The sequence below is a fragment of the Nesoenas mayeri genome (assembly GCF_963082525.1).
Source record: "Nesoenas mayeri genome assembly, chromosome: 19".
In the NCBI taxonomy this organism is placed as follows: domain Eukaryota; kingdom Metazoa; phylum Chordata; class Aves; order Columbiformes; family Columbidae; genus Nesoenas; species Nesoenas mayeri.
The window spans coordinates 5,242,925-5,255,081 of NC_137568.1; the positions used below are offsets into that span (position 1 = coordinate 5,242,925).

Consider the following 12,157-nt stretch of genomic DNA (forward strand, 5'->3'; position numbering starts at 1 on the left):
AAAACAGAAGCACCTTTACAGGGCAGAAAGGCTGGAAATAGAGAAGTTTCATAGTGGAGTCCAGTCCAAGTAACAAAACTTGGTCAATGGGGAAAGGAACTTGATTTTAGAAAAAAGGCCTGACAAGAAAGTTGAGGTCTATGAACCTTCGCAGTTTAAAGAAAACTCAGGAAATTAAGCCCAGTGGTGGTGGTGTGTTTTGTTTTAATACTGCACTGACTATTAAAAGGGATTTAAATGTAACTGCGGTGTTCTGGAATTGCTATAATGTCATGGATTTTCTTAAGTACTAGCAAGAGGAAACCAAAAACTTTGGCATTTTGCACTGACTTGTTTCATTCAGCTGCTTTAAAAAACAAAAAAGGCTGGAACTTCCCATAGTAATAGTCTGGCAGTTTGGGAGAGTTCACTTGAAGACATGAGCTTTGTAGAGTCTGCTGTGACTTGGGTAGGGAGCTCTGAAAATGAAGGGACTGAATATTGGTACTTTGTAGTTACTGAAATCCCCAGGACTTCTGTTCTTCTCCAGAGCTAACTGGAATAAAGTCAAATCTATCATGGTTTCAACTCAGTTTCTTTGGTAATGCAAGTCATCGCTTCTTGCAAAGTCCTAGAATAATCTGTTTTAAAGTACGATTTTAAGTAACCTTTTGTTAAGTGCAATGTTAACTAAGTAATGCAAGTACCCACCCACAACTCTTTGTCAAGGTTTAAGGCAAGGTGGCAATAAACCGTGTCAGACGCTCCCTGTTGTCCCCTCATTTCCTGCCACCCCTTTCCTTTAGATCGGAAAGATGATGTGTAGGATCTCTGTAAGCGTTAAAGCATCTACAGTAGCCAAATTGAGTATTTGTAGGCAAATGAAAAAGCCAAAACCCAGAACACCTTGCAAGAGACAAAGTTTCAAAAAAAATGACTACAGTATTCCTTTTAATAAAAAGGGAAATGGTGTAAGAATGTGTGAAATTGTTAAAAGGAAAATAAAATAAACAGTTGGAAGGCAAAATGTTTCATGGGGAGTATTTGAAGACACGACGTGTGAAATCTGAATGAATATCTGTTTCTCCTGTAGGTAAAGAGGAGACCTTCCCCACCCCATAACGGTTGTGATAAAACAATTGAGCAAAGAGCATTATAACTAAAGAGACCTTCTTTAACAAAGAAAAAAAATCCAAACAAAAAGGGGGGAACCTCAGGCTTTGGCACGTTAAATGTAAAGCAATAATAAGGCTAAAAGTGATCTCAATGAATAATTGAAAGACATCAAATCTAATAATAATAATAGTAATGGTTTCAGCCTGTCAGACATGGAGTATTCTCAGATCTGTAAGGCTGATAAATGATCAGGACCTAAAGACCTGTCAAGGAAGATAAAATAGTTATAGGGAACTAAATGAATTATTTGCATCGGTATTTATTTGAAAGGATGTTGGGGAGATTGATTTTTATAACCATACGTTACGGTGATGGACGAAGAAACCAGAGATGGTGAGGTTTCAAATAGTTCTTCTCTTGATTTGATACAACTTAGGTTATATTTTAACTAAGATGCTACTGGAACAGTCTTGTTTTGTATTAATGTGAATTTTTCAGCTAGAATTGATAGGATGGACGCAAAATACAGTTATTTGCATTCATCTGGGCCTTAGTTTACAACCCCTTAAGAACGAAATTGATGCATATGAGAAATTAATACAGTATGTGTTTAATCAAAAAAAAAGAAAAACAGTTGGAATATAAGGTCATCTTATTGAAAAGCTCTTCCCAACCTTTATTCTTATCAGGGAGAAAGAACAAGAAACACAAGAAGAGGAACATTTGATGGAAGAAAAGAAAAAGAAAAAGCAGGAAGAAAAGAAAAAGAAGGAAGGTGCTCAGAAAAAGGTTTGTTCATGCCACTGCTTTAAATGATGTGTTCACTTGTACATGTAATGTACAGATACTGATTCTGCAGCCTTCTGTGAAGTATTCTGACACTAGCGAGCGGTCCTGGCGACTTTGAGTGAGGCCGCAGTCAGAAAATCTCTGCAAAAGCAGTTGTGACAGTTCATTAGCGCTCCCCAAGCTGCTCACTGTCCCCTGATGTTAAGTTACTGCTCCCCCAGCTGTGTCACACCAACGTTTCTCATCAACGTCAATGCAAAGTTAACTGCATTAGTCCCAACTGGTACTCAAGTGGCTGTGGATTCTGAGGCTGTCATGCATTTTCTATGGTGTACGTTCTTCTGCCTCATTTTCTGGATTACATAGTTTTAATGTTAAACGTCCCTTAGGATGTGGATAGGAATTGATCACTGTCTTTTCCCATATAAAAATTAGGCATCATAAAAAAAAAAAGTGGGTGGATTTCAAGTAGATGGAAAAAAAGATGGGTCTTCACAAAATGTGCATTTAATCAGTGTCAGCTAATAGTATGTATGGATTCAAAGGGATACTGGACAAATTCACAGAAGTTAATTCTGTTGAATGTTAAAAAGTTCATAAACATACTTTTTGGTTCAGGAAGCCTCTGAACCTCAAGGGGCAGGAGGCTGGGTGGGTAGGTGGGGGCATTGCCATGCTTACTGCTTGCTGTGGTTTACACCGTCTCTTTGGCATCTGCTTTGGCTTTAGTCAGACAAGAGTAGCCATTCTTAAATTCCAAATACATGGAGTTAAATTAACATTCTCCAATGCTTAACTGGAACTAAGGCCTGATTTATGTCAGCAGTTTCTGCAAAAAGTTAGGCCTGCAGCCCTTGTACTTGTTAGGTATTATTTTGCGTATTGATAAGTAGTTGATTTGTTTTGTTGTTTTCTTCTTTCAGGCTGCTGAACAAAAAACCAAAGGTAAATTCAAGTTTTTTCTTTGTGAACCATTTGATATTTTTTGTAAGTATGTTTACAAAAAGTGCTTGTGCTTTTTATTCTTTGTTTCTTCTTAATCAGGAGAGTTTATCTTGCCAGGATAGTTCTGTTCTTTAAGTTTTGTTGGAGGAGCTGTCTAAATGTTGGGATTCTCAGCATAAGCTTTTTCTTTGCTTATCTTGCTGGGTATTGTGTGGCATCTTTTTGACAAAAATATACAGATTAAATTTCTGTGAAATATAACACAACATACGTCATCTTTTTTTGTCTAATGTCAAGACAGATGTAGTTTTCCATTTAGTTGTTAGTAGTTCTATTTCAAAGACAGTTAATTACCAACAAAAAGAGTAAATTTCTACCCCAGTATGCACTGTTCAACTCAGTTTAGTGAGTGAACTCAATTCATCGAACTTGTGAGAAGGCTGTTGGCACCACCACCTTGTTTTCTGCTGTGTGGATTTCTGCTTGATCAGTGAATTGAACTGGTTTGCAGCATGGTCCAGCAAGCAGCAGAGTTAAGGAAGATGTTGTCACTTTGGGGAGAGGGAACTCCGGGGTGTCCTAGGAGAAATCTTCCTTAAAATGGTGAGGAAGAGAGTCGAGGTAATGCCTCTCTTCTGCAACTGTTGCCTTACAGTTATTTTATCTAGTCTGTCCTTCGATTTCTATGGCACCACACAGAACTCAGGGCTGTGGAAGAGTTCTGAACGAGTTAATACACACTGTTATTTATTGCTGGATAATTAGGTGACAGACAGGCGAGTAGGGCTTCCGAGATTCCCAACGACTGGGAATCAGAAAAGAGCCAAGCCTAACATATGGGGTTGACAAAACAACTTATGTTTCAAATGCTTTTTGTGTATTTATACAGCAGAAATTAAGTGTTGCTTCAGTAATACTGAACTCAGAAAAATAAAGTCTAACTACACAATGAAGAAACTGTAGCAAGTGAGTTATTGAAACTCTGTGCTTTCTTTTCCAAATTTTTCTTATGTAGAAAGTATGGAATCAGAAGATTTTAGCTGAATTCTGTTGCATCTGCCCTGTAAGATTTAATGTAGTTTGGAACAGGGGATTTGGATTTCAGCAGAAGAAGGTAGCACAGGTACCTAAGCCCCTTAAAATCTTAAATAAATGAAAAAATTCGGAATTAAGATCATTTCTATCTAAATATTTCTGTTTCCCTGTTTTTGCTGTATCAGCTCGTTTCTGTGTGAAAAGGTTTCAGTGTTCAATAATCACAGAATCCCAGAATATCAGGGATTGGAAGGGACCTGGAAAGCTCATCCAGTGCAATCCCCACATGGAGCAGGAACACCCAGATGAGGTTACACAGGAAGGTGTCCAGGCGGGTTGGAATGTCTGCAGAGAAGGAGACTCCACAACCTCCCCAGGCAGCCTGGGCCAGTGTCTGTCACCCTCACTGAGAAGAAGTTTCTTCTCAAATTTAAGTGGAACCTTTCGTGTTGCAGTTTGAACCCCTTGTCTCTCCTCAGGACAGCCTCTGGCAGAGTAGACAGAAACAAAGGCGGCATTCAGGAACTCTGCCTTCTCTGTATCTTCTGTCACCAGGGCACCCACCTTGTTCATCAGTGGGCCTACATTGCCTCTGCTGTTAGTTTTATCTGCCACGTATTGGAAAAAGCTCTTCCTGTTGTCCTTGACCCCTTTCACCAGGTTTAATTCTAAGGAGGCCTTAGCTTTCCTAGTTGCCTCCCTACACCCTTTGACAACTGCCTTATATTCTCCCCAAGTGTATGCCAATGTATGTGATGTATTAAATTAAAGATTAGAGCCAGGCTGGAACTGAAGCTTTTACAGAATGTTACTACATCCAGATTTTGGTAGCTAAGATCTTTATAAATCTGACTTAATGTAGTTGTTTGTGGTAACTTAGAGAAAAAAAAATCTTCATTTCATATAGGTATCATTCAGTTCTGCAACTGGGTTGCTATAGCAATGAAAAATGCTTACACTGTTTGGGTCATATTGGAGAAAAATGAGTTCTACAACTGGAGATGGAATATGGAAGAATTTTTCAGTTTCTGTCTTTCAGCTGATTGGAGACGATATGTTTATACTGTTTCTTATTTGCGCTCGGCTGTATTTTTGGAGGAGAAGGCACTTTGTTGAAGTAACTAGGATGGGGCAGAAGGAAAGGTTGGTCCTTTTGGTCACCTTATTCTGTCCTAGAAAACTCTGCTGGGATAAAGGTGCTTTTTAATTTTTTTAATTAAGATTTTCATTTATTTCTCTAGCACAATGGAAAATGTGTAGATACTGTCCTATCTAGTAATTAACCTTGTATGTGTTGTGAGTGTGGTTATAATTTGCTGTAAGGTGATACTGGCTGTTACATGTTCTGTCGCTGGTGAGGCCTCAGGAAAGAGAAACTAGTAAGGAGGAAAGAGGTTTCCTGTGGGTGTGTGTAAATGGTGTGTTGTCAGTTAAATATTGCTCTGAGGCCTCAGACCGAGCTGAATGTTTCCATTTGTGATGTGGAGCACAGAACCTTTCCAAAATAAACACACATTTCCACCGGTACAGGAAAGGTATGTGGCTGCTGCTGGAGTTACTGGTCCAGGGGTAGGAAGTGCTCCCTTACGCAGCTCTTGTGTCTCTTTAAACAACTTAATTTTTTCAGCTTAAACGGGATCCAACTCTGTGAGTCTTCTGCTTCTTCAGTTTCCATTTTTTTTTCTGCAACATTGTTTGCCAGAGTGTTTTTGTTTAGGCAGAATCTTTTATAAATACCCTGTTGGCAAGAATTCCAGGGAGTGTGTGAAAGGAAAAAAAAGATTGAAGAGCTGATAAGTAGCTGAAATGTTTCTCAATTACTTGAAAACAAATGAAAGTAGTCTTCCTGTTCAGCTGGAGAGGAGCGCTGTAGAATTAGCTGAGGTGGGAAATGAAAATGTTTCTATTGCACGCTGTGCATTGTACTTCCACGTTACTGTTCTTTTATGGTAATTTTTTTGAGAACAGGGCTGTTGAGCACAGCCTATTAGTGTTTATGTTAAATGCGTAAACTCTTGCCAGTTTATATACACTTGATAAAGAAACTTTGTGTATAAAGGCTTTTGTAATGAAAACACTCAGCTGTAACTACCAGTAAGAGGTTTGTACTGTGTGGTAAATAGTCACTAGGATGGTAAATGGCTGTTCCTTAGTAACTACAGGGGACTTTTAAGAGAGCTACGCTTGCGATAAATACTATGAGGTCAGTGCATTTTGCTGCTTTCTTTTCTTGTAGCCATCTTGCTGCAGGTTTAGTCAGCACACAGGTGGTCAGTTCCTTGACTGCTCTGTTCCTGTCCCAGCTGAATTCTGTGCACTTGGGTGTGAATTACCTTCCCGTAACCTACACTCGGTTCTGCTTATACGGAAAATGCAGTTTTATGTACATTGATAATGTGCTCTCTCTGGCTGTGGTAGGTGTTATTGATGTTTAATGGTAGCTCCATAGGAAACAAGGAAAACTAAACTTTGTAGAGAATCTCATCAGTATTTGAAGTGGAATTAAGACAGTGTATGACACAGTTGGTCTTTTTTTAAAAAAAAAAAGCTTTGAGTTTTTCTAGTTTGTATCATTTTTTTGTAGGAACCAGCAGAGGTTTTTACATAAGATTAGGAAATGTGTTTCAGCCTACAAATCAGGTATGATTTACAACAGACTTACAACCTCTGACTCATTCCAGTATTTATAGCTTATGCTTGGATATCTGCCTCTGCCATCTTGTTAGTTAAGTGCTGTGTTTGTACTGAACTGCTGAATGTTGTCGTGACAAAATGTGCCATAAATCATCATTGCAGAAGGAGGAGGAGCAGTGTAATAAGTTCTTCAATTAGATCCTAATATGCTGTCGTTTGATAACCTAATGATAACCTATTGCTATATGTTAAGGCTTTATAACACAATAATGTTTTCTTTTTGGTAAACGTTATTATGGTGTTGTTTTGCTATTATAAGTATCTTTCAAGAAACATGAATTTGTTCTTCTTATGACTGACTGAGGTACTGCTTCTCTGATAGGGAAGTAATTAAGATCTTACAATCTGAAAAGAATAGAGTATGAGGATAATTTGTAGGGTCCCTGCCATAATACTGGGTGAAAAGCAGTAGAAAATACAAGAAGAAAAAAAAAAAGAGCAGACAAGAGAAGAAATTCACATATTCAAAGAGACAAAGCCAGAAGAATGAGCTGAGAGGCTTGGAGTTAACTAGTACAGAAAATAAACTTGATTTCCTGCTTGTCGTTTCAGGTGGGACAGCTGTGACAAGCCATCTTCAGTTTCTGGTGGCAGATAACACTAGTTTGGCTTTTCTCATCTAGACCTAATTGTCAGGGTGCCCCTTGGTAATGCCTCTCAGATAAATCCCCGACTTCCTTTCTGGAAACCAAAACAACTGCCAATATAGTCGTTGACAACTGTATATTCTAGAATATGAATTTTAACAGAGCCACACAATGATAATAGTGGCAGTTATGATCAAACAGCATGCTGTTTTATGGTTATTTATCTGCCCACAGTGTGTACTTTCATGTGTGGCAATAGACCACTTTTTTGGTAATGGGCATTGCCTAATGCAGAATATTTAAGCATGTAGACTGTGAAATGGTCAACCTGCTATACTTTTATAACAGTTCAGACAATAGCATATACTCTGTTATGCTGTCAGTCGGCTTATCAAATAACTATTTTTCAATTATAAACAGAGTGTCATCCGATGCTTGTCCGTCAGAGCGTATGTGCCCCAGTACTAGTAAGCAGATGTGTTTTTCCATTCTAGTGTACCACCACAATGGTTTCTATCTGCTGAGAACAGAGCAGACAGGGAACACCCACCCTGCATTTCTTGGCTTTCTTACCCACCCAGCACAGTCTGACGTTTGTTTTCTTGGCAGTGGCTTTGTGGCACAGCTCATCAGTTTTATCACATTGGTCCTCCTTTACTTTCTGAACTAAAGACTGTCATCTGCTTTTGAGCTTCTTTCAAAGAAACATGTACCTGAGGCAGTTTCTCCTCTGCCTTGAGGACTGTCTCACTTAGATCATTATTTTATGGGAGACTGTTGTCTGCTCTGGTGCCTTCTCCGTGAGAACTTACTGACGGCTTTCCATTATTAGATTATCATCTTACTACCTGGAGGAGGCATGTATCACACATAAATGTAATGGGGAATGACCTATTAGAGAGCAGCATAGGGGAAAGGGACCTGGGAGTCCTGGTGGACAGCAGGATGAGCATGAGCCAGCACTGGGCCCTTGTGGCCAGGAAGGCCAATGGCATCCTGGGGTGGATTAGAAGGGTTATGGTCAGTAGGTCAGAGAGGTTCTCCTGCTCCTCTACTCTGCCCTGGTGAGACCACATCTGGAATATTGTGTCCAGTTCTGGGCCCCTCAGTTCCAGCAGGACAGGGAACTGCTGGAGAGGGTCCAGCACAGGGCAACAAAGATGCTGAAGGGAGTGGAGCATCTCCCGTGTGAGGAAAGGCTGAGGGAGCTGGGGCTCTGGAGCTTGGAGAAGAGGAGACTGAGGGGTGACCTCATTAATGTTTATAGTTATATAAAGAGTGAGTGTCAGGAGGACGGAGCCAGGCTCTTCTTGGTGACAACCAATGATAGGACAAGGGGTAATGGGATCAAACAGGAACGCAAAAGGTTCCACTTAAATTTGAGAAGAAACTTCTTCTCAGTGAGGGTGACAGACACTGGAACAGGCTGCCCAGGGAGCTTGTGGAGTCTCCTACTCTGGAGACATTCAAACCTGCCTGGACACCTTCCTGTGTAACCTCATCTGGGTGTTCCTGCTCTGGCTGGGGGATTGGACTGGATGAGCTTTCGGGGTCCCTTCCAATCCCTGACATTCTGTGATTCTGTGATCTATAAGACCTGCAAACCGTAAGCTTGAAAAGATGTTCACTAGGGAATGTTTTAGCTCAGTTTGGTACTAACTGTTCTGAGCTATATGCCAGTTTTCTAATATTTCTCAATCCCTTCCTTTGGAAGTATGAAACCAGCTTTGACCTGTAACGTTAGTACACAAGTTTGGGATAGTTACTCTACAAATGCTGTAGAGGGTTATCTTTGGAAAATGAAGGAAATGAAAATGTGTTTTGATTCTTCTGTGCTGTGTGTGAAGCCTTTGGCCTGAGGGACCTTGTGTTCTCCTGCTGAGTCTCTGGTGTTGACATTCCTCTGCTCTGAGAATCTCAGCTGCCTCCTGACTTCCCTGTGGTTTGCTAGATTATTTTAATGCTTTTCCTGAGTTGTTAAAGGTGGTAGCCCATACTTTACAAATCCTATGGGACTACTTCAAAACCAGCTCATGCTTTGGTAAATGCTCTGGAGCATTCTGGTCAGGTTTGCATTGTGCACCTGACCATTCAGGTTATTCCTGAACTGGTTTAGGTGGTGTAGTGTGTATGAGCACCTGAAGGGGTGGTTACTCATGAGGCTGATGGCAGGTTCAGGATCACCGTGAGAAGAGGTGGTTCTCTTTTCAAGCCTCCTGCCCCAGCTTTGTGGCCGGGCAGCAGAGGCTCATCCTGAGCTGTCTCGTGGGACCTGTGGTTCATAGCACCAAATGCTTTGGACACTCCTCAGCTGCCCTGAGCCTGTCAGCAACTGTTATTGCCATTGCCCTGGAAAACAGCTGAATTTGGGGTATGATTCAAGCTCTTGACTGCCTCTTCCCATGTTAGCAGAAGTAATTTTCCTCTGTCTTATCACAGAGTTTCCTGAACATCCGCCCTCTTGTTTTTGGGATGCCCTTGACATTTCTGGCATAACTTCTGATTTGGCTGCTTCTTCTGTCTCTTTTTTTTTTTTTTTTTCTTTTCGCCAGCAGTTTTTCACCTTTCCAAGGCCAGAGAGGCTCTTGTGAACTTTGGTTTTGAAGCACATGAGTTACTGAGCTCCAAAAGTGACAAGTCCTCAACTCCGTTAAAAATTCAAATGCCACACTGGTGTCTTAGAATCGTAGGACTAAATATATCCCTTTAGATGAGCAAGAGGGGATTGTCTTATCCATCTCCCCACTGTCGGACAGGCCCAACAGATGTTCTTGAAAGACATTTTGATTATTGCTGGAAAGTATGAATAGTCTTTGCACTCGGCCTGAACAGTCTTCAGTCTTTCATGTAACTTATGCCTGTTATTTCTTGACTGATTTGCCCAGTATGTGGAGAGCAGATCTTTCCCCTCCTCTGCAGGGGCCTTTTTGTGTATCCACTTTTTTACTTAACAACCCATGCAGTTTTTCATTGTATTAGTGTTTTCAGGCTGTTTTTCAAACCATAATAATTCCTGTTTCTCATCTTTGGAAAAGTTTCTCTAGTTTGGTCCCTGAATACTAATTTACATTTTTGAATATGAAGACTGCTCCATTGAATTGTTGCTGCATTAATGCACCTTTGCTTTTCACGTTTGCTTTCATGCCTGTTTTTCAACTGAGATTTAGGAAATGTTTTAAAATACTTATTTCCCACATTCCTTTAATGGATATATTGACTTTTCTATGGGTGTTTAACAGAACTCGAAGTGGACCTTGTTCTTGGGCAGGCGTCATGGTCAGCGTGGCCAGTGCAGATGCGACAATATCGTGTGCTCCCCCTGCTGTTAATAGCTGCTTTCTCACATGTAAACCAAGTTTCTTTTTGAAAAGTGAAGTAATCATGTGGGTCGTAACTCTGAAAAATGATTAATGTTATTTACATAGGGCCCATTTTTGCCTGAAGTATTTTGGTGGGTCTTTAATACGAGTTAAAGTCAGGGTTATCAGCACAGCATTAATACCGTCAGTTGAGAATTATAACTTGCCCTTTATTTACACTGGGAGCTGGGGCACCTTAGATTTTGCCTTCCAGCTGACTTTCTAATGTGCAAGAAACTACTTTAAACAAAGAAGTTAATAATGCATTGATAGGCAGATCTGCAAAGCCATTAAAGAGTTATTATTTTTGTAACCTGCCTTAAAATACTGGTATTATTTCTTTTGGATAAGTCTAAGCACATCTGTATGAAATAAATGTGTGTAATGCATGTGGAGTAATTAAGTATTCCTTCCTAGTAAGGGGAAGACATGTGTCTAAAATAAACTGAGCAGAATTTTTGAATTAAAATGAAGTAATAATATTAAGTTATTATTAGTAATCTTTATTAAAACATCTTTAATTTCTTTTAACATTCATGTAATAGAATCTGATTTACTGGGAGTGGCATTTAATTAATTTAATTCAATTTAGAGAGTTAACTCTATTACATATTAGTACAGAAAATTACCTCTGAACAGTCATTTCTCACTGGTGACATGCAATAAGTTAATTTAGCTTGGAGTTCGTTTGGGTGCATTGTGAGTTCTGGGTGAAAGTTGCTATGGTGACAGCCTGATCAACCAGAGCTGTCATCTAAACCAACAGATACACCAGCGACACCGCTGCTGCCAGCCTGTAAACATGGCCAGATGGATCCGCGCTGCTCCCTGCTTTTTTCTCATCCTGCTCTTCTTTGTGAACTCGGTCGCTCCAATCTGCAGCGCTGCCAAGGTTGCACTGGAAGGAGCAGGGAAAAGCTTCCTAAAAGGAATGCTTGGTCATTAATAGACCTGCTGTGGCCATACCCTTCTCACAAAAGAGGTTTTCTGTCAGACTGTGTTCAACAAATTGAGCCAAGGGTTGTTTTGGTTTGGTTTTTTTTTGCTTAATCTTAGCTGCAGTGAAATGTTTGCAGAATCCCCGTCAGATTGTAGTTTGCTTTTATTCTGGACGTTTTCCTGAAGAATCTGAAAAGGGGGTCTGAAAACTGCTGGAACTGCTTTCTTCATGTTTCTGAATAATTTCAGTCCTGTTTTCCATATGTGGCATTAATGCACAGTGGCACTGTAGACATAAAATTCCGTTCAGCTTAAGCTGAATTAATGAAGTGTTTGCTTCAGGTTCTCCAGGCTTCTCTATCAGGTAGATTAACTCCTAGTTCAAAACTTCCAGTGAGGAGAATGTCTTTGGGAAATTCATTCAGAGAAACACTATCTGCATACCAAAAGTCATGTTAAGATTAAAGAGGAACTATCAAAAGAACTGAAATATTAAGTTCAGTATTTTTTTTGCCCTTATAGATCAGTCTGCAGACTTAAGCAGTAGTCTCTTTGGTTTTTCTCTAGAGCATGACTCTAACTGGGTTTGTCTGAGTAAGGGATCATTCTAATTTTTGATCTTCAATTTTTTCTCATTTGCTCATTTTTGAAGGCAAGAGAATAACATTTCCATAGGACTGCTTGTCTTTCCAATACTAGGAACTACATCCAAAA

At 40.0% G+C, this 12,157-nt stretch overlaps 1 protein-coding gene across 4 annotated transcripts in view; it reads left to right on the forward strand.

Moving 5' to 3' along the window:
• The window catches only part of TNRC6C (trinucleotide repeat containing adaptor 6C), a 90,163-nt gene that overhangs the window by 15,630 nt on the left and 62,376 nt on the right, over positions 1-12,157 (forward strand). For 3 of the 4 annotated variants that reach the window (XM_080356226.1, XM_080356225.1, XM_080356227.1), the window contains exons 1-2: positions 1,619-1,884; positions 2,808-2,829. In XM_080356226.1, the coding sequence (XP_080212352.1) occupies positions 1,822-1,884; positions 2,808-2,829 (85 nt within the window). In that variant the 5' untranslated portion in view covers positions 1,619-1,821. Of the gene's footprint in view, positions 1-1,618; positions 1,885-2,807; positions 2,830-12,157 lie in introns of those variants that run through there. The other variant, XM_080356228.1, reaches the window with a different exon arrangement.